The 23,463-nt window shown below is 39.0% G+C and overlaps 1 protein-coding gene across 2 annotated transcripts in view; it reads left to right on the top strand.

Annotated features, from left to right (window-relative positions):
- The window catches only part of LOC129764189 (diacylglycerol kinase 1), a 357,758-nt gene that overhangs the window by 158,576 nt on the left and 175,719 nt on the right, over window positions 1–23,463 (top strand). For both annotated transcript variants that reach the window (XM_055763040.1, XM_055763042.1), the window contains exons 4-5: window positions 5,015–5,098; window positions 5,263–5,345. In XM_055763040.1, the coding sequence (XP_055619015.1) occupies window positions 5,026–5,098; window positions 5,263–5,345 (156 nt within the window). In that variant the 5' untranslated portion in view covers window positions 5,015–5,025. The remainder of the gene's footprint in view (window positions 1–5,014; window positions 5,099–5,262; window positions 5,346–23,463) is intronic.

Genomic DNA, 23,463 nt, shown 5'->3' on the forward strand with positions numbered 1-23,463 from the left:
TGACGCAAACTACTCTGAAAAATTTCGCAAGAAACATAAATCCGGTAAAGATAGCAATTTCAACAATCAACGAATAAACACGAACAAATGTTATAATGCGGATTTTACCATTGAAGAACTAATGTGGGCACTAAATCGACATGGAGGTTCCTCTACAGGTCCTGATAATATAAGTTACACTCTGTTGCAATGTCTACCATTCTCTGTGAAAATCTCCCTGCTAGAGTTATATAATCATGTGTGGGACAGTGGTGTTTTTCCAGCGCAATGGAAAGTAGGCATTATAATTCCGATCCCAAAACCTGATGCAGACTTCAGTAAGCCTGAAGGTTACAGACTGATAACGCTACTTAGCTGTCTTGGTAAATTGTTTGAAAGAATGGTAAATAGACGACTCATTACGGAACTGGAATCCACAGGTAAACTGGATCCACGCCAACACGCCTTTCGCGCTGGCAAAGGAGTCGACTCCCATCTTGCTAAGCTAGAGTCCCTTATTACCCTCGAGCAGAATGAGCACGTCGAAATAATATCTCTCGACATTTCAAAAGCCTACGACACAACATACAGACCTGAAATACTTAACACGCTAGCCTGCTGGAGAATTTCTGGACGCATGATGAATATTTTGTACAGTTTCCTTAGAGACAGATACTTCCAAGTGGCTGCCAATGGTTCCCTCTCAAGCCTCAGGAAAGCAGATAATGGAGTTCCACAAGACTCAATCCTGTCCGTAACGTTATTTCTTGTGGCTATGCAACCAATATTTAACGCTATACCAAATGAAGTAGAAATCCTACTGTACGCAGACGACGTCATACTTACAGCAAAAGGAACGGATCATCAAATTGTTCGCAGGACACTTAGAAAAGCTGTTGTAGCTGCAGTTGAATGGACATCTAGCGTAGGTTTCACCACTGCTCCAAACAAATCTAAACTGCTACACATCTGCCATCTTAGACACCGAATGCGAGGTCGATCTATTAAAATCAACAAGACCCCAATACCACGTGTGAGAAGCATGAAAATTCTCGGGATAATAATTGACTCAAACCTCAACTTTTTGAAACAAAATCTGTTGCAAAAGAATCAACATTCTTCGCATACTCGGACACCGTCTAAAAAGGAGTGATCGTTCATCACTTTTTAGAGTAGGATCAGCCTTAATCACTTCGAAGCTTTTCTACGGCTTGGGAATCACAAGCATCAACATCGAAGCAATTGAGCGAATTTTAGGACCCATGTATAATGATGTAGTTCGGCAGGCGTCTGGTGCATTCCCAACTAGCCCCATAATCTCCATAATGGCTGAAGCTGGTTGCCTCCCATTTCGCTTGGCCCTTATCCAACGTCTGTGTCAACTCACTATTCGTATAATGGAAAAATTCGAAGAAGCATTTGATTATCAAATAACAAGAAGAGCAAATTATCTTCTGCAAGAAGCAACTGGATGGAGTTTTCCGAAGGTATGCAGGACTTTAAGGGTTTCAGATAGAGAATGGTATGCAGCACTCCCGAAAATTGACAACAACCTTAGGAGAAAGATCAGAGCAGGCGCAAACAGGTTCACTGTTTTACCTCAGTTCAAGGAATTTGTTTCTAGCTTTTATCCCGACCATGAACAAATCTACACCGATGGCTCCAAAGAGAATAACCAAACTGGTGCTGGAGTAGTGATGTGCAACTATAGTTACAGTTTCGGTTTTCCTGAAATATGTGGCGTGTTTTCAGCGGAAGCGTTTGCTCTAAAAACAGCCGTATCACATGTACGAGGACATAAAAATGTCATTATTTTTACCGATTCCGCTAGCTGTCTTGATGCGTTAAGTGGAGGTGAACAAAACACCCATGGATACAGTTCATTGAAAAGAACATAGAGGAACGGAATATTACCTTCAGCTGGATACCTGACCATTCTGGCATTGTTGGCAATGACAAAGCAGATGAAATGGCCAAACAAGGCCGAAATGAACCACAACTTGACATCCCGGTACCATCCCAGGATGTTGTACGTGCGATTAGAAACAGAATCTGGTCATTATGGGAAACGGAATGGCATCAAAGTGGAACCAAGTTGCGACGAGCTAAGCACACACCAAATAAATACAAAGATCGCAAATGCGCGTCCGAACAACGAGTTCTAACCCGAATAAGAATAGGGCATACACGGCTCACCCATGTACACCTAATGAACCATAACCCCCCACTTGTTTGCATATACTGTGGAGTGCAAACAACTGTGCAACATATAATAATGGATTGCAGAGGATATGAACCCATAAGAAAAGCATGCGGAATCAATGGATCCCTAAGTGAAATACTAGCTACATTGAAAAAGAAAAAGCCCTCTTAAATTTTTTAAGAGATAGCAATTTGTTCAATGAGATCTAATTAGTTATAATTAATGCAGCGAGAAAATGAAAAATGTAAATCATAAAATGACACGAATGCCACGTATTTTAGTGGTAAAGTGTCACAAATAAATAAATAATAATAATAATAAGACCAGCAACAGAAAAACACTAACAGTACCAGTGCTGCTCACCGTGGCGACAACAATGGATGTGTAACACACTGCCTCCTTTAGATTTTCAACCGAAGAAGACAGCTCTAACCAAATTGAAATGTCTTCTTCACGTCCGACCTTAAACGAGATGCACTCTGACGTCAGTTTTGACACCATCAGTCAGTAGGTAAAAGCCATCAATAATCTCGAACACACAAGTTCTCAATATAAAAATTTATTCACATTCCATTGCTTCGGATATTGATGTAAATAGCATCAAAATTTTTAAAATAATTTTTGATGGAAAGTTCGACGGAAGGAACTGTAAAGTAAATTATGAAAAGCTGCAGCCGGATTAAAAAAAATCATCGAAGCTGCAATGTAATTTGATTTTTTTTATACTCCCTAAGTTATTTTCCCACTTCTGCACGTCTGTGCAAGATCTGCACTATTCTTGCTTTGTACATACTCTGAGAATGCTTTTTTAAGTAAACAATGGCGCACGTCTGTTCAATAGGATAGGAAAATAAAAACTACCGCTTGGTCAGTGCGAGTATAATATTTATTGTTCTTTCAGTTTTTATTTTTGTGCTTCTTTCATACTCAAAATATGATTATTTTAAATCTCCAAATTAGCATGTTTTCCAATATACTGCTAGCACTGTCGATTGAAGCACTAGAAGCGCTCCCCGGCTAGGAACAGTTTCGATCTTCAACAACCAGCACCAAGTTTCAGCACCCTCATTTACATTCGCAACGCGAGCCGGTAATTTGCAACCGCGCTCCCCGCGCCCTCATGAAGATTATAGATTGTTTTCCTCCGTACATGTTTTTAGGAGGAGATGGCACGGATAAATTTCTCGTCTTGTCAGAAGTGAGCATCATTTCGCGGGGCGGGCATTAACGGCGTCACGACGGATCCATTTCACTCGTCTCGATTGATGCTAACTAAAAATGCACCAGAGAGAGCAGTTTTCAGACTCGTGGGTTTGCTTACAAAATGCTTCATGAACTGTCTGTTGGGATGAAGCTGAAGCTTTTAGTCGATGGAAAATTTGCTTATCCCGCCAATTGGATTGGTTGCTAGTTGAGTGGTATGAAAATGAATATGTTAACGTGTAACGAAAGGCTTTTCAGCACAGTTAGTTGTCTTTTTTAAGGTAACTCTCTATACAAGGTTTGATTCAGACTTTTAACGCCACCTTTGGAGAAACAAGGGATTTTTGTTACACCTTATATTTTTATTTATTTATTTATTTATTTATGGTAATTGTTGTAGAGTAAGGAACTAGTTCTCGAATGAGAAATTTCGTAATTCCACAGTACAGCACATCACATGACGGCATTTTGTCCGCGAATGATGATTGCTTTCGAGAAATTCAGAAAACTTCGTCTTGTCGACCGCTCAATCATGTTTTTCAGTTCTCGCGGCCGTATTGTTAGCAGCATCAATGCTAATCAGACAAATCATTGTGAAAGCTTGGAGTGAAAATATCTTCCAGGCAAGGAGATTTTCTCAGTCGAGCACTGACAACAATAATAACGCAAAATTCTACTGAAACGTTTTGGAATATTACTCGCTGAATAGGGGCTCCACGCTGAATATTATTTTTTTATCGAATAATCAATTCAATCGATTTCTAGTGACTCCTGGAATCAAGTATTCGTTGCTCCCATTTTGCAATTATATCACAATCTTAGAAAAAATAATTCGAAATAAGCATCAAATCTCTCCGAATAATCCCAGGATAATCATCACATTTACTTCACTCGCGCTGGAAACTCACTCGAATTAGAGGATGAAATGATAAAGTCAATTTACGCTCCTGCATCTGTCTGCCTTTCTACGGAAGAAAATGAAACTTCTGAAAATCTGTCGAAAGCTATACGATATCCGTTTTTTCTCTCTCTATCTCTCTCTCTCTCTCTCTCTCTCTCTCTCTCTCTCTCTCGAGATGTCTTGTCATTTCGGAAATACCGCAGAAATCGGATTGCGAGTTCGCGGCGAGGATTTGTGTTCTTTGTTATTTTTTTTGAAGCGAATCGAAAAAAGCCTAGAATTGAATGATTTCCTGGTGTCAGTCTCGGGAAACTTGTTGATGTTTGGTACCCATCGAAAAATGTGAAATTTTGTGATTTTGACAAGTTGAGGCCACAAAAATTGCACGTAGTTTGTAGTTCAACAAGAATATGTTACCCACAAATATGCCCACAAGAAAAGTTCTCGTTTAAACATTTGATGCTTCGTTAAAAGAGCAAAAGAGAAACCGACATTTTGTCATTTCGTAAAATTTAATAAAGCTGTCTTCAGATGAATGCTTGTAATTCGCCCAAAGTTTTTAAACGAGACCATTTAATCGAGTTAATTATTTGTTGAAAACAGAATTACGACGAGAAACCCGCTTGCTTTGGAAAAACAGCTGGCTTGTCACATTTTCCATCTTTTTTTACCATCTCCCACATCGAACCAACTTTTGTAATCAGTCTTTTACACTTCTTATTTTCCAGATCAAACAGAAATGGCATCAAACATCCACAAGTGGGAAAAGCTTTCGCCAAGTGAATTCCAGCAGCTGCAAGATCTCGCCTCGTGTAAGTAACAAGATCTAATGTTCCTCCCGGCAAACCCCTCACCTGCCCTGCTAGCCTGCTGCCTGTTCAATTAAACTCCTCGTTCCACCCTCCGTTTCCACGTTCAACGTAACAAGACTCGCGCTGTACATGGGAGTTACTCCATCTTTATAATTTTCTTCCAGATTCGACCAAAAAGCTTCAGAATGTACTTCAAGAGTTCTGTTCACCCGCGACGCCGTCATCGTCACGATTTCAGCCAGATGGGGTGAGTAGATTGGTTTTTTTTTCTCCGTTGCTCCGTTGTTTTCAGCCTTGTGGAGTATCGTCTTTTCTTGAGGGTGTTTCCACCTTCTTGGATCGACTGGGAATTATCCAGTCCGGGCTAATGGGGTGTGAAATCACCATAATTTTGAGGTTTATTTCGGCAAATTTGTCCAACGAACTGATTTTCGCCACATTTCGCTTCTGAGCTCAATAATAGCTATAATATAGAAGGAAAACTTTCTTTAATTTTATTTTTAATGTTCCCATTGAATGCAGAATACAACAATAATACAACTGTTCGCACGTAATTGATCCCTTTGTGGCAATTTTCGATCACTTTTTGAGTTTTGGTTTTCCGGTACTTAAAAGTTTCAGATTTGTCAAACACGAAAAAGTTCAGATATGTAAATCGCTTGACCTTACCTCTAATTGAAATCCACGAATCTCAAAATTTCTCGATTTGCTTCGCACAATATAGAACCAAAATAAACGTATAAGGCTAAGACGTAGTCTAGTCTTAGCCTTGAAGCTAAGTGATGTCTTGAAGAAAGGCTCTTTTCCTATTCTGCGGAAATGTCTACCTCTAGGCTAAACCTTAAAACACATCGTTTTTAATGGCGTTTGAAGAGACGAGTCCGTTCTGATTCGTTTTTGTCTTCGCAAAAACCATACACAACCTAGTCGCTTGCGGTGTTGCCACATTTTCATCTGTACCGGAAGGGGTGAAAATCTTTTCCATTTGTACTTTTTCTTCTAAAAAATTCGTTGCAGAAAAAAATCTGTTTTATTAGCATGAAATAAATATTCATGTATTTCCTACACAATATTACATCCACTTACTTTTTCATATTTACATTTACTTACTACAAATACTACATTTGCTGTTAATGTGCATTAACACTTCCAAATTCGTGCGTTTGATGATTATATATAGTCTTTCTGAATTCAGATTGCAGCCGATTTCAAAACTTATTCTTGTTCTGGTTATATTCAGAAAAAAATCGCTAGACGCATGCCGAGGAGTGAAGTATAGTGAGATCGTTAGAAACAAGGCATCGACGAGCCGGAGATGCGAGCGAACCGTTAATTTTTTTTTAGGCATCCAATTTTTTGCCCACTAATACTGCTGATATTTTTTTTTTGGAACAGTGATTTACTTCCGGAGTAATTTTACCTTTAGAAGGAATTTGCACGTTAAAATCGAATCATTTTCTCAATTGCTTGATTAGCTCCACGGAAAAACTGCTACAAATACACTGAAAATTCATCAGCATCCGCCATCCATTGTTCTGATAGTTTCTTCTGCTACCATCCCAACATAAATATTCATACCGCTTTTCAAAAATCTTCAAATTCAGTAGCATTGGACATTGAAACAACGTATGATTCCGCGCAAATATTAGTGAGAATGGTAAGATAAAAATCTTACAGCTTTTCATGTAACATCGTGAATTCAGGGTTTTCAGCCTGGAACTAACAATTCAATCTGTTTAGAATATCAGAATCAACTCTTCGTAGCTTTTAGATATTTATTCGTAACAGTCACACTTGCGGTCATAGAAAATTATACATTTGATCCGCCACCACAATTTTTTTCAATTGTTCTTTCATTGACAACACACTATCGACCTTACGAAACGATTTCGCTCTCGGACTATGCGTCGGACAAAACCTCTGTGTGATATGGCATTAATTCATTAACACGTTAAGCTCCGAATTTTTCTCGCTGTGCTTTCCGCATCAAGAACGATTGCACAATATTAGTGTCGGTCTCAGCTCCCATGGATACTTAGTGTATCTATAGAAAACAGTCAGAAATTCGACTAGAAAGTAGTCACATTTTGTAAAACATCCGAAAACAAACCGTATAAATTTTTATTATCTTGTTTCGTAACTGTCAGTCCCAGTCAGTCAGCGATTACCTACCAAAAAGCTCAACTAGAGGCCGCCCTAGGAACCCACGTGGGGCTTAACGTGTTAACGACCAACTGTTCGATAAATTTAACAGCTTCTTTCATGTCTTCGGATCATTTGGTAATGTTTTTGCACAAATCTTTTCTTGCTAGCTACCACTTCTCTTCAATTTCATTTATTTTTGTATAACTTTATCAAAATTATATAACTTGTTCAAAATCTGTAATTTTTTTTCTCTTTTGATACATCAAATGGAAGCCCTGAAAAAACCGTTTCCTGTATGAAGATGTATCCTTTAAACGGATTGAGATAACGTGGTAGAATCCGGAATCACAAAAATGTACACAAAAATACCAATAAAGCCATTACTACCCTTTTTTACTGTTTATTCAATTAAGCAGAAGAAGACAAAGAGTCATCATGTGTCATTTTTCAACACAAGTCTAAATAGTTAAGATCTACATAAATATTAGCCTAAGTCAAATAAATCTATGACTGCAGAAATATATTATAGAGAAAAATAGCATATATAGCATAGCTGCTGTAGTGAATTGATCTAATTGGGAGCTAAGTTCTGTTTATGTATAGGAAATGGAAAGGAAAATGGGCATGTGAATCCGAGGAAATGATGAAATGATGCGGGTTAGAGGCGAATGAACTGCAAAGTTTAAAGCCTCTTAAAAACAAAGAAAGAAGAAGAATGAAGCGGGTTTTCTTAGGAAGACATATATGAGGAGCATAATATTAAGATTACGGGTATCATAATCTGATATGCGTGAGTATACCCTTTTCAATCTTCTAAATCAGCAGCCAGTTAAATTCATTAATTGCATTTTTTACATAACCAAACAACATGCTCGATATTATGACATCCTGTACCACAATTACATAAATTGTTAGTATAATACCTACATGATAAAAACATGAATTGAGTACGAATTGATTGGGTAACATACAATATAGTAACTGATAAATGCCTATTATCCTATTATCGGTAAATGAATAATAATTCATTATAAACAGCAACTCACGCCCTAACGCCCGAATGTAGGCGAAAAGATTGCTCGTTGCGTCGGAGAGGAAAGCGAGTGGTTAGTGCAATCGAAAGAAAACAAATCGTCAAATTGTTAACTTTTTTTACTACATTCGCTGTTCATGTTTAAAGCAAAAAAACAGGAAGTGGATTATATCTATGGTATAACCGCAACGGTGACGTAGGACTATCGTTGATTTAGTGATCATTTGTTTGAAGTCGAATCTGAATCCATTCTGAATGAATGAATAAATGAATATTTGGGTGACTTCGAAAACGAGAGCTTTGCGTTGGAGGTACAATGTTTTATGCATCCAATATTGGATACGAAAATATCCTACTGATGGGGATGAATAATCTTCAGAAGCTTTCCTGCTAATTACACTTGATTGAAAAATCACAAAACCAAATGTATTTGGTCGCAGCGTTATATGTTAGGAAACATTGAAATAAACTCTTTCGCATGAATGTATTTTTCAATTCCCAGGGGAACTGGCAGATTATTTTTCAGCAACGATAATATCTTTCCGTAATCTTCTCGATGCTATATATATGTGTGTGTGTGTGTGTGTGTGTGGCGGATGCTTCGATATCTCAAATGGAATCGTTTCTCGGTGCTGATACTCTCTCGGTCGTCTTCTCTTCTTCTGATAAATCGGATTTTCTGCGCTCCCTCACAGTTCCAAACAAATTGAATGCGTGCAGGTCAGGTCAGACCAGGTGATGAATCCCTCGATCCCTCGCCGTCCAGCTCGTCCAGTTCGTTCCGCTAGTTCAGCTCGTTCAATAACGATGTTGTCTTGTCGATGTCCTCACGAAAAATTATTACGTTTCACCACCAGAAAATCGCTTTAGTATGCTTTTTGTGCGTGATTGAATCGAGAGAAGGCGTGGTTTACGATGGCAATTTGGAAGGCAAACTAGAGGGGAGTGAACTCTCTGAGTTTGAAACTTTCGGCGACTGAGCAATAATCGATTGAAAATTATATGTTTTTCGCGATGCGAAACATTTTCCGTTGCGCGCTCATACAATATTGGATACGAAAATTTTCTACTGATGGGGAAGAATAATTTTCAGAAGCATTCCTGTTAATTGCGATTGATTGAAAAATCACAAAACCAAATGCATTTGGTCGCAGTTAAAAAACATTTTAAAAAAACTCATTCGCATGAATGTATTTTTCAATTCCCTGGTGAACTGGCAGATTATTTTTCAGCAACAATTGAATCTTTCCGGATTTTCCTCGATGCTGAATGGCATCCAAACGGAGAGTTCCGCGCGTGTATATGTGTGTGTGTGGCAGCTGCTCCGATCTCTTTTCCCTGGGAACCGTTTGTGGCATCACTCTCCTCCTGATGGCCTAAGGTGCACAAACAGGCTCTTGGTGACAACGTTCATCCGCGCTTTCATGATAAACGAAGAGCTTCACCACAACAGCGACAACATGCTCCAATCGCTGTTCAATTAGAACTGAGTGGATTTTCGAGCGGCGCTCGCTTATATACCGATTGGTGATTTCAATAGCCTGTTTTGAAAGCAATTTTAAGACTATTGAAACAAGTTTTAGGATCAAAAAGTAACAAGTATAGAACGCGTAGACATTTTATCTTTCGAATGAAGTGTTTATCATACCATCTCGTTCAGTTGTTTAGGAGTTATTAACGCTCAAAATCTCGGTCTCCGGCGTAACGCTTTCGTTTTCGAAACTTTGATTTTACACCCCGGTATAGAAATGAAAGACGTAGTCCTACGTCAAAAAACACATTGTGATATAGGAAATTCATTCGATTGCACCTCCTACAGGAGATTTGACGTAGGATTACGTCTTTCGGGAACATATTGGGGTACACATTAAGAATCGAAAATCGAGTAAATCATGAAAATTGTCCAATTTCAAACGCTTACTGCCCATGTTTGCATAGGAGACGTAATCACCATTACCATTAGTGTTGGGAAAACGCATTTATGTTGTTTTTATGCATACAAGCGTAACCATGCAAATTTCCAATGAAATTATCTGTCCAGTTGAAGGATATTATCGGCAAAAAGAGGGCCTAGGAGATTTTGCGGATTAAAACATATTGTTTCCATTTGAAAAACGCTTACGTCTAGTTATGCGGACAATCAATCGTTTCAATGAACATTTGTTCGCATAGCTAGACGTAATCACCAGGTTGCTCTGTCTGTAGCATTAGTATTAACATTTCCGACAATAGTCGTCTATTATCGTTATTGTCGGATAAAATCAAAAAGGTTTGGAAGAAATTTAGTGAAATGTCTGGAAAAGGTGCTCTGGATTTGTTGCGAGTCTATGATAGTACTTTTTCCTGAAAACTCCGGGTTTTCGAACAAAAAATGTTTTTTTGCGTGTTGAGCGAACGAATTATATTGCGTAGAATGCAAAACGGCGAAAAAGTCGATTTTGTCAGTCATTTCATGATGAATTGATGAGTTTTTTGCGTCAATCAATTTCGGCACTTCATAACAATTTTTCAAATTGGATAAAATAATATATGTCATGAAACTAACTATCGAACAACTGAAAAATCTCAACCCCTATCCTAACGGAAATACCCACGTATTATTGGTCAAAATTGACGACACATGCGATGGCTCATGTACTCGCAATTATTGGTAAGCTATTCCCTGATGGATTTACGAGATATTTGCATCAATCGATCTGTGCACTCCATAACAATTCATCACAATGGATAAAATTATATATCATATGAAACTAACTATCAAACAATCGAAAAATCTCTAAACAAAATTCCTCATTCTGATTGGTCGAAATTGAATATACGGAGAAATCGACATTACAAATACATCAAAGTAGAGGGATCGTTTGGTTCCCACCGAAATGTGTTCCCTAACAGAGGCCAACAAAACCAAGCTGCCTGGGGGAAATCGGCATTGCAAACTCATGAAATTAGAGGGATCTTTTGTTCCCACCGACATGTATTCCCTAACAGAGATTTCTAATTCAAGGTACCCGGGGGAAATCAGCATGAAAATACACTGGTGGTCGATATTTTAACAAACGGCGCGCACAAATGGATAGTGCTCATTATAACTAGCGTGGATATTGCTGATTGCATATGTGCTTGCGAATAAGTTGGGAGCGATGAACGAGTGTTTTTTTTTATTTTCGTTCCAATAGGAATATTGAAAAATAATAAGAAGATTTAAGAATGATGTTTTAATGAACTGAATAGAGCTTACTTCTATCAAACGAATATAATTAAAATTTAAGTTTGGATCTCTTATATTGGTTACTTCTCGAAATTTCATATTAATGACCGATCATGCATTGTAAAACTTTTAGCACAAGTGTAAGTGTGAAATTGTATTGGCGATCTAACGTACAAATCAAAACCTAGGCAGCGCTGCGGTGAAAGTGATGCTGGTTTTAAAATTTGTAATGTGAGTATATGGAAGGTTTGTAGTTCTTTCCATAAATTACAATGTTATAATCATGAAGGATTATTTGATTGCGATGAGTTTGGAAGAACTTTGATTCTGCGTCATTTTATATATAACATGTTATGTTCTTACTTCTGTCAGTAGTGAAAACTATATTAATATTGAAAATGGTTGAATCAAAAAAGGAAATTCGAGAGCACAATCAAAAACAAGTTGAAAAATGCATGGCTCCTGCATGTGAGAACTAACTTGGAAAGCCCGGAAGTAAAATATATGTGATTTGTTTTTGAATTTTAGGTTACATTATCATCATTAGCTTAGTTCAAAAACAAAATCCAGATGTCTCACCGATCGTTTAAGTTTTACGTTAGATCGCCAACACGGTAGCAGTTGTGTTAAAATGACTTGAAATATGAAACGATTTTTTTTTCTCCCAAGGAAAGCTCATACGACGAGAAAAATTGTAAAAATGAAGGAATATTCGAAAAAGTGATTTCCCATATGCTCTACATATTAAAGAAAAAATGGAAATGGATTGAATAAACACTCAAAAAGTAAAAATTATTGAGAAAAATTGATAATTGTCGTGATACGCACCATCCAATGACTAATCACCATCCTTCTAGCATCATCACTCGGTTGTGAACACTGGTGGAGTGAACAAACAATACCTAACAACCCAACAAAACCGCTCTTTTCAGAGTTTAACAATGTTATCCCTCAAACATATCCAGAATCAGTATGCAACAGATAGCCTAACGGAATCCTACGTCAACTATACGGTCGTGTCTCGGACACAACACTCGTGTGATTTTTTTTTTTTGCTAACACAAATATCGAATATCTTCTAATCTCACGGTTGTTGCAAGGTAAAGTTTAAGCAATCGCTGCTGGCTTTCATTGTCATACGCTTAGTATATGCCTTCGAACTACTTTTTTTTCGATTTTTCGTCATTTCCCGGAAAATATGAGATTGAAATATTAGATTGAAATCTTGCACATTGGGGTTCCTTTAACGCCAATAATCAAAATTATACCAATGGTTTTCTTTAAAAAAATGTTTTTACAGCTTGATCGTTAAAGAATTAAGAAGGGCGGTTGTCTGCTCGCTGGCTGGAGAGAGGCAATATAGTCATGTAGGAAATGTTTCTCTCAATTTGTACCGGTAGATAGGGCGGAGCTTAAGTTGCAAATAGTGATGTCCGATAATCGACACTATTATTAATCGAAACAGTGATGTTATCATTATGATCATTGATGCTAGATCTCTGTGTTTTTTTTCATCATTGGATTTTGTACTTATGTCAGTTTCGTTTCGCCAGCATTGTTGTGAACATTTGCAATAGGTTTGCGTAAGGATGTTGTTTTATCCTGTCGAAAAAATGATCTTGGTTTGTCTACTTTTTGAATGCTCTAGTTCAGCGCACCTTTGTCAAATCAGGTATTGTCTACCATGAGACATGTACCATGGTTAAAGTGACCAGATGGTCAGAGGTCTAACGCGGGACACAAAAAACAAAACGTTATGTATATACGTTATGTGAACATAAACCATAGTTTAGCGAATCTAATCTGATCGGTATTATTTATTTCTAAGTATCGGCACCCAGTTGTGATTTTTTGGTGGTTTAGATTTTGTTTACGCCCGAAAACCACACGCTCAATCAGAGCATTTACGCCTGGCAAGTAAGATTCAAGTTCTACAATTTTCTTCAAATTACCGAATGGAATGCTCGAAAATTCCAATTCATTTGTCATCGATTTTAGTCTTAACGTATGCATTCAAAAAATGGACTAATTTCGGACGGTGATGAAATATAATTTTATGGAACAAATTTTCCTTGAATCTTACCTTTATTAAGCCTACAACATAAATGATTCAAGGCTGTTGATTCGCAGCAGCAGCACTGTCAAGCAACTTAATGATTTTTTCATACTGCAAGCTCCACCCTACAGCGAAAAAGTTGGACATCCTGAAGCACTTTGTGTCCACCACATATAGCCGATCTGGTATTTACAACATCATCTCCCTGCCGCTCCTTGAGCCGGTAGATCGTAGCAATCGGCCAAATGGTGAAGGAGAATCTGTCCAAAATGGACATTTTAATGCGGAAGCGCCAAACGAGACCGGCCGTATCTGAGCAGCATGCAATCACCCAGAAGGAGTAGCATGAGGTACTGGAGAATAACTTCTTTCCTTGTTCATAATGAAAGATGAGACGTACTTGATGCTAGAATTCAACGAATGGTAGGGGACCGGGTACTTTACGTCCTCCAGGTAACGATGACGTCGAATATATCATCCACATCAAGTTCTCGAAAAAGGTTCTTCTCTGACAGACGTGAAGGGAATGGTCGCTCTTCTTTCGAGTCATATGATGTGCTTGCCGGAAGTGGCGAAGGTGATGTGGTCTTTATGCCGAACCTGGGATCAGCCCATTATGCCAAAAGATCACTGGAGGATGGATCATCTGGAGATAAACATTGTCGCGAAGACGGCCAACCTTTCTTCGCGAGATGATATCTCTTTCCACGATTTTAATATTATACGCTTGGACCGTGATGATAGATACGGAGGGGTGCTTTTGGGGATCAATAAGTGCCACTCATTTTTTAGAATTGACCTTCCAACTATTGGAGGGATCGAAGCTGTTGCTTGTCATGCAAACATCAGAGGCAAAGACCTCTGTATTGTCAGCTTGTATTGGCCTCCGAGAGCTGCGGTTAGCCGCAAACAACTTGATGACATGTGCTCACTCCTTCCTGAGCCACGATTGATCTTGGGAGACTTCAACTCTCACGGAACTGCCTGGGGGGAACAGTACGACGACAATCGTTCATTGTTGATATATGACCTTTGTAACAGCTTCAATATGACCATTTTGAACACTGGGGAAACAACACGTGTACCTAAACCTCCTGCTAACCCTAGTGCTCTTGACCTCTCGCTTTGCTCGAATTCACTATCGTTAGATTGCAAGTGGAATGTAATCCAGGATCCCAACGGTAGTGATCACTTGCCAATCAAAATTTCCATCACCATTGGGTCGAATTCTTCTGAATCTATAAACATGGCATATGACCTCACAAGACACATTGACTGGAAAAAATATGCGGACGCGATTGCTCTAGCCATCAATTCCAGAGATGGTTTACCTCCATTGGAGGAGTATAACTTCCTTTCTCGTTTGATATATGACAGCGCGGTTCGCGCTCAAACGAAACCCATCCCAGGTTCCACCATTCGCCGAAGGCCTCCCAATCCATGGTGGGATAGCCAATGTTCCAAGCTTTATGTAGAAAAATCGAATGCATTTAAAGCTTTTCGGAAACGTGGAACCCCTGAAAATTTTCAAATGTATTTAGCCCTTGAGAATCAGTTCAAAAATTTGATCAAAGGGAAAAAACGTGCTTATTGGCGAAATTTCGTGGGAGGTTTATCACGAGAAACGTCAATGAAAAAATTATGGAAAGTGGCTCGAAACATGCGAAATCGCTCATCAACGAATGAAAGCGAAGAATATTCACATCGATGGATTTTTAATTTTGCACGGAAGGTTTGTCCTGATTCCGCTCCTGTGCAAAAAATTGTTCGAGACATACCACAAGATAGGTGCGATCTTGATTCCGAGTTTTCGATGGTAGAATTCTCTCTTGCTCTCCTTTCTTGTAACAATTCGGCTCCAGGATCGGATAGAATTAAGTTCAACTTGTTGAAAAACCTCCCTGGTGTGGCGAAACATCGCTTGTTGAATTTATTCAATCGGTTTCTGGAACATAATATTGTTCCAGATGATTGGAGACAAGTACGAGTTATAGCTATTCAAAAACCCGGAAAACCCGCGTCCGACTTCAATTCGTACCGCCCAATAGCAATGCTGTCTTGTATACGGAAATTGTTGGAGAAAATGATCTTGTTTCGCCTTGATCGATGGGTTGAAACGAATGGCCTACTCTCAGATACACAATATGGGTTCCGCAGGGGCAAGGGGACGAATGATTGTCTTGCGTTGCTTTCTTCAGAAATTCAAATGGCTTACGCCGAAAAAAAACAAATGGCTTCAGTATTCTTGGACATAAAGGGGGCCTTTGATTCTGTTTCAATAGAGGTCCTGTCAGACAAATTACACTCTCGGGGTCTGCCGCCTCTATTGAATAATATGTTATATAACTTGCTTTGTGAGAAACATTTGAATTTTTCTCATGGAGATTCGGCAGTGAGTCGGATCTCTTACATGGGCCTCCCTCAGGGCTCATGTTTAAGCCCCCTTTTGTACAACTTCTATGTAAGCGACATCGACAATTGCCTTACACAAAATTGCAACCTAAGACAACTTGCAGATGATGGAGTGGTGTCTGTCGTAGGATCAAACGAATCCGACCTGCAAGGACCCTTACAAGCTACTTTGAACAATTTTTCAACCTGGGCCATTGGGCTAGGGATCGAATTCTCCACGGAGAAAACAGAGATGGTGGTTTTTTCTAGGAAGCATAGACCAGCAAAACCAAAGCTTCAACTTTTGGGTAAACCGATCACTCATGCTATGTCATTCAAGTATCTTGGGGTCTGGTTCGACTCCAAATGTACTTGGGGGGCCCATATTAGGTATCTGAGTAAAAATGTCAACAAAGAATAAACTTTCTCCGTACAATTACCGGCACCTGGTGGGGAGCGCATCCTGAAGATCTTATAATGTTGTATCGAACAACTATTCTCTCAGTGATGGAGTATGGCAGTTTCTGTTTTCAATCAGCTGCCAAAACACACCTCATTAAACTCGAGCGAATTCAGTATCTTTGTCTCCGTATCGCGTTGGGATGTATGCCCTCAACGCATACCATGAGTCTCGAGGTTTTGGCAGGCCTACTCCCACTAAAAGATCGCTTCAATTTATTATCTCTTCGGTTCCTCATCCGGTGTAAGGTTATGAACCCATTGGTGATCGGAAATTTTGAGCAGCTTATCGAGCTAAATTTTCATTCTGGATTCATGAGCTCATATCATGAATTCATCACCATGCAGGTTGATCCTTCTTCGTATATTCCCAACCGTGTTTGTTTTTCTGACTACATCAATTCCTCTGTACATTTTGATCTGTTCATGAAGGAGAAAATCCATGAAATTCCAGATTATCTTCGATCGAGGATCGCTCCTACGATCTTCAAAGCAAAGTATGGGCGTGTCAATTGTGATAATATGTACTTTACTGATGGGTCCTCTATGAATGAGTCCATAGGATTTGGAGTGTTCAACGTATTTTTTAGCACCTCACACAGTCTTCAGTATCCTTGCTCAGTATATATTGCTGAATTGGCAGCAATACACTGGGCGCTGGACAGCGTCGCCTCACGACCTGTTGAACACTATTACATTGTAACGGATAGTCTTAGCTCTGTCGAAGCTATCCGTTCAGTGAGGCCGGAAAAGCACTCGCCGTACTTCCTTGAGAGAATACGAGAAATTTTGAGTGCTTTATCCGGACGCTGTTATGTCATTACTTTTGTCTGGGTCCCTTCACATTGCTCCATTTCGGGTAATGAGAGGGCTGACTCATTAGCAAAGGTAGGTGCAATTGAAGGCGATATTTATCAGCGTCAAATCGCCTTCAATGAATTTTATTCTTTAGTTCGTAAAAATACCATCGCTAACTGGCAACGCAAGTGGAACGAAGATGAATTGGGCCGGTGGTTCCACTCGATTATCCCTAAGGTTAGCCTCAAACCATGGTTCAAAAGTCTGGACTTGAGTCGGGACTTTATTCGGACCTTCTCCCGACTCATGTCCAATCACTGTTCTTTAGATGCGCTGCTTTTTCGTTTCAAGCTTGCCGACAGCAATCTCTGCGTTTGTGGCCATGGTTACCACGACATCGAACACGTTGTTTGGTCGTGCGAGCTATATTTTGTCGCCAGATCGAATTTAGAAAACTCCCTTCGGGCTCGAGGAAGGCAGCCCAATGTGCCGGTGAGAGATGTGTTGGCTCGGTTAGACCTTGATTACATGTTCCAAATATATGTTTTCCTTAAAGATATCGATCTTCGAGTGTGATTGTTCTTACATCCTTTCCCCCCCATTTTCTCCTCCTTTTCGTCCTTCGCGAGCTATCGGTTCCCTAACATTAGAATAAGTTAAATTGTTAATACATATTAGATGTGAGGATAGTTTAAGAATTCAGTGTGATGTGTGAGTATGAATGTGAAAGTGAGTGTGAGTGTGAGTGTGAACATGGTTACAATCTCCTTACATCCCATCCTTTTCCTAAAGAAAATGTGTCACCCTTCTAAACTCGAGTCAACCGCGAGTAATCGGTTTCCTATTTCATTAACCGTAGAATTAAGAAAACATGTTAATAGTAAAAGTATAGTTGAGAGTTTGGCTTCTTTAAACCTATGTAACTGAGCCTGTACAAATAAACGAATTATAAAAAAAAAAAGACGGCCAACCTTCCCAACATTCCTCAGCTGCGACCGATAGAAAACTTTTGGGCGAATGGCTAAAATGGAGAGACAGTCGACCACCAAAGCCACGAAAAGGTAAAAGAACACGTCGGCTTACATCTTTTTATCGGCCATGGTTGAGGTTCCGGCCAACTTCCGTAAGACCTCTTCCTGTCGAGTATACACTAGTTCTTTCGGCTTATTTAAAAGGTTAAGCCCTGACCGCTAGTTAGGGGACCAAAGATGAACTTTTCGTCTGACTCACGTTGGTCCCTGCGGATGAATAGGGGACTTTTATAAAAATCATTTTCTAATTTTGTTGCTGTCGCTTCCAGTCGACACTCTCTAAACAAAAAACCCACTGTCGGTGTGATGAATCCATCTCAACGTATTAATCGTTCGATGCATTAGAAGCGCTCTTGAACACTCTGCCAAATAAAAGTTGTTTTTTTGAGGTCATCCGTTTAAGAAAATCAACATGATCAAATTGTGATATTGAAATATATTGATATCGCGGGACATTTTCGTTTCTTTTGCCAAATGCGGGACGTTTCGCGGGACGCAATCTAACGCGGGACATTTTGTTGAAATGCGGGACTGTCCCGCGTAACGCGGGACGTCTGGTCAGTTTAACCATGGTACATGTCTCAAAACATATAAATTAAATTGTATTTTTCATGGTTTACAATAGTTTTATAGAATATTTTTACGGATTCACATGTTTTAAAGATTAATAAAATCCACCTTCTATTGGTGTCAATGCGCCTCTCATTCGAGCTAACTTTTCATCTACTTTCATCTACCACTCGTCTACTTTCTACTGTACTATTGTTGAATAAATTTTGTAGACTGCAGAAAGATTTTCGCCAATATCGACTGTGTCGAACTAGACGCATAAAATTCAACAGGAGAAGTAGGAATCTCTTATTAGAAGAAGGAAGTAATTTTGTTGATTGATTGTAGTAATTTTGTTGAATTTTATGCTATACTAGCTGACCAGTTATCTTCGTTATGCCCAAAATTTATTTTTCGTTATCACATTCACGTTTTCTTACCAAGCGCACGTTCATGGGTCCAATCGCAGAACTGTTCATTGATTGATCTCTAATCTACCCTTCAAAATATTTTTTTACTATAAAATTTCAGTACTTCTACAAAACTCGACATTATAATATCAGATTGTTTTCAGACAGAATTCTCGTTCAAGATTTTTCATCCACTTGCAAATAACATGTTTCTCCGTTACATAGAATAAATGTTTGATACAGAAAATATGATAGAATAAAGACAGCCCTAATTCGGACAATTCCTTTCTCTTATCGACACGTTCGACGATCCATTTTTATTTATATAGATAGGAGACGATATAGGAATGCGTTTTATCACATTCAAATCGAATTTTCCACTTACGAACGAAGATCATTTTCTTCTGCGCAAACATCAAATGGACTAACAACGCTTGTCAATATGTAATAGTAGAACATATGCGAATTGAATTTTCGAATTTTCCGTTTTCCTTCAGATTTTTCCGAAAATTTTAAATTGTTATTTTTGGTTGGAATATTTTCGCTTGAAATATGTGTATTATTTTTATGGGACCCACTCTCCATTCAAGAGGAGAGAGAAGTGTCATACCATCATAGAAACATTTCTCGGGTAGGGGGTAGGTATGTCGAACCACCATAGACACATTTATTGCTCCCTAAAACCTCCATATGCAAATTTTGGTTCCATTTTTTTCAATTCTCGAGTTATGCAAACACGCTTTGACGTAGGTTTCGTCGTCCATTACCAGGCAATGCGGCTTCGTCAGCATTTCGGTGTACAGCTTCCGGGTTCGCGTCTTCCCCACCATGTATTGCCTTTCGTCGCGGTTAGGAGCCTTCTGAACCTGAATGAACTTGACAAATTCAGCTTATTGGCGACATCCCGGACCGAACTTCTCGGATCACGTCTAAACTGCTTAACTACGCGCTTGTGATCTTTTTCACTGACGGAGCATCCATTTTTGCCGTTCTTCACCTTCCGGTCGATGGTTAGGTTCTCGAAGTATCGTTCTAGTACTCTGCTGACCGTGGATTGGACGATTCCCAGCATCTTACCGATGTCCCGATGTGACAACTCCGGATTCTCGAAATGAGTGCGCAGGATTAATTCACGACGCTCTTTTTCGTTCGACGACATTTTTCCAAATTTACGAAAAATTGACAGTGAAGCATGGCCAACGTGATCTATACACTCTTATCTGATTATAAGCGAATGCTGAAGATATAATTCCTAAAAATTAAATTTCTACAGCGTTTTTTCCGTGATGCAATTTGATGGGACACACCCTTTAGTGGCAAAAGGGTGTCTTCAAATAATTTTGATCCCTCAGAGCGCTCCTCGTGTTCAGTGCCGTTACTCCTGCAGAGCACTGAAATATGTTTCTCTATGACACGTGTACACAACATGCTTGTGAAGTTAAAGCAGAAAAGTAAAGCTTCCTGCAAAGGCACTCAACTTGGCAAAAATCACAACATCTTCATCTTTTATTGTTGGCAAATGTCTTAGGTAGAAAAAATAAAACTCATAACCTCAGACATCCAGAAACCAGGAAATGTAGTTGCGCTCGCAGTATACAGAATACGTTTGATAACGATATCTATGTAGTATTGACGAATGGTAGAGATATCGTGTTATATTATTGTTATATTATTATTACTATTATCGCATATATTTGTAAAGGAGCCCATTACCATCAGCGAACACACATCTGCTCAGCGCGGAATTGTGATAAATTTGATTCCATGAAATCAGTTGCTACAAAAATGAATGAATACATATTTATGAACCGACGACAAAATGGGGGAAATGTGAAATTCAATGAAATACTCATTCAATTTCTCACCTGTTCATGAATATGTTATGAGCGGAAGAGGGACGCGGCAAAGCGATACATCACCTGCGAATTGTTCAGTCGGTGGGCAAATTTATGCTCGAGCTGAAGAGAAGTGATACACACTTTTGTTTTATGATTGTCTATAAAAGCGAACCCAAGGATATAGTGCACTGATGCGAGATCAAAGTGAATCAGGGCAAAGGTGAGATTTTGTAGCACATAAAAAGTACGTCAAATGAAAATCTTGTTTCAAATTTAATAACTGTTCCATCAGTTGACACCCGAAATCTTACGCCTTTGTATAAAGCAATTTCCATCAATTTGATTGCTGAAATTCGAAATTTAGTTCAACGAGAGGGCATCAAAAAGTGACAGTTTCGGTGTAACAATCTTCGATCATAGCGGCGGGAAAGACAGGGAACGAACAAGCTCGACAAGATCCGCCCGAGCTCCGAGCGTTGGTAAGTTCAGTGCAATTTGACCTATTTGGGAACATCGCCCTCTCCCCAACACCGCAGTCTTCAACCAGATATTTAACGCGGATGGATGGTTGCCCGAACAGCAACATAATCTCAAATTGAACTATGGTGTCGGGTGTCAGGCGAGATGCTTTCGGGACGGGATGATTTATATCGTGTCGTAAATTTTCCATCGCCGCTTGTTGCGTTGCGTTGATGATTGCCGCCGGATGGAGGATATCGTCGAGAGGATATAATGTCCTTATGAAGCGATTCTATTTCTTCCATCATTAGGGTCGTGAAAAATGGAAGCTCAAGGTGAAATTTCATCCTCGGCTTCGGATTGTGGCTTTAACCGATGTAACGTGGTACGTCCCTTTGGACATTTTAGTTCAATATATTCCGAAGTTGGGAGAAACGACAAATGTTTCGACATTCAAATCTTTTGGCTTTTGAAAAGATGCGAAACGAGCAATGCAAAAATCGTAATGCTAATCTAATGATTATTGTGGGGACGCATAGTATTTATAACGGAAATTTTCATAATCTTGATTCAAAGTACAACGCCTCTCCACAACAATACATACATTTTGTAGCCCTCATATTTCGTTAAAATCGATCTTTTCTCTTGATTTTTTGGAGAAACAAACTACTTTTTTATGTTTGAGTTGAAATATGGATTTTCTTATCTTCTGTTTAACGAAAAGACGGCACTTATCTAGAATAAGTAGATAAAATGGGAGAAAGGCATCTGATTTTTCAAAGATCGACCTCTGGTATCGATTGAATTTGTGAATCGATCTCTACGCCATTTGGAAAAACGATTTCTTAAGATCGATTTCTTAATTTTTAAAAATCACTCAATACTATTTCGATCCACACTTGAACAAACTGAATGAATATGTGAAAGTTTAATGTTTCTCGAAAACACAATCTCATTAATCGTGACATTTTACATTTGTTTCTAAGGTGGTTCAACACTCATCCTACCTCTCTAAGGTAGGGCTGCCATCCAAATGAAACACAAATTTCTGCATAACTCGAGAACAAATCAAGCAAATGGAACCAAATTTGGCATGTGGAGGCTTTAGGGTGCAAAAAATGATTCTATGTTGGTTAGACATCCCTTCCCTCCTCTCTAAAGGGGGGAGGGGGGTGCTGCCGTACAAATGAAAAAAAAACGAGGGGTTGTATCCAAGACACGACCGCTTAGCACGTAGGACTACGATTTTTTTTTATAAATTTGTTGGTTTATCATTTTCGATATTATTCGCGAATACGTCGAAATTTCATAAAGAACTTTAGTAAACAGTTCCGGGGACCATGAAAAGGTTCAATGGCTTGCGTGGTTTAGTAGAATCATTTCGAGAAGCAACGATTTTTCTTGCCTTTGCGAGAACAAAACACTTATTGGTCATATGTCGCAATATGTTTCTTTGTATCAATGCACGCATTGCACTGAGTATTTTACGAGAGGTATCTTCCGTGCATCGCCATTCAACAAGCATCAAACAAGCGTCTAACAGATACATTCTCTTTTCGCTATTCCTCTTCGTTGTTTCTATTCTAGTGGCTGCATAAGTTGCCCGTTATTGACAGCTCTGTTCGTGATGCGTAGAAATATTCCCTATCAATTGATACATCTATTGGGCATCTTTCTGATCTATTGGGAAAGCTTCGAGTTATGAGCATGTTCTGTGTTTATTTTACCCCCTATATGTTCCGATTTTACGTAGTCCCACGTCAAAAAAATACGGAAAAGGAAATAACTAATAAGCAACTATATAAGGAAGAACCTATCAGTTTTCACGAAAATGTGAGAACCACTATTTTCGGATTGGCATGGAATGACTGTATATTTGCCCATAAAACGTGTTCGTCAAATGAGAGCTGCACATCTTTTTTTTTTTTTTTTTTTTTTTTTTTATTTAAATCGTTTATTTTTACAGGCTCAGTTACATAGGTTTATAG

This window comes from Toxorhynchites rutilus, chromosome 2, assembly GCF_029784135.1.
Source record: "Toxorhynchites rutilus septentrionalis strain SRP chromosome 2, ASM2978413v1, whole genome shotgun sequence".
In the NCBI taxonomy this organism is placed as follows: Eukaryota; Metazoa; Arthropoda; class Insecta; order Diptera; family Culicidae; genus Toxorhynchites; species Toxorhynchites rutilus.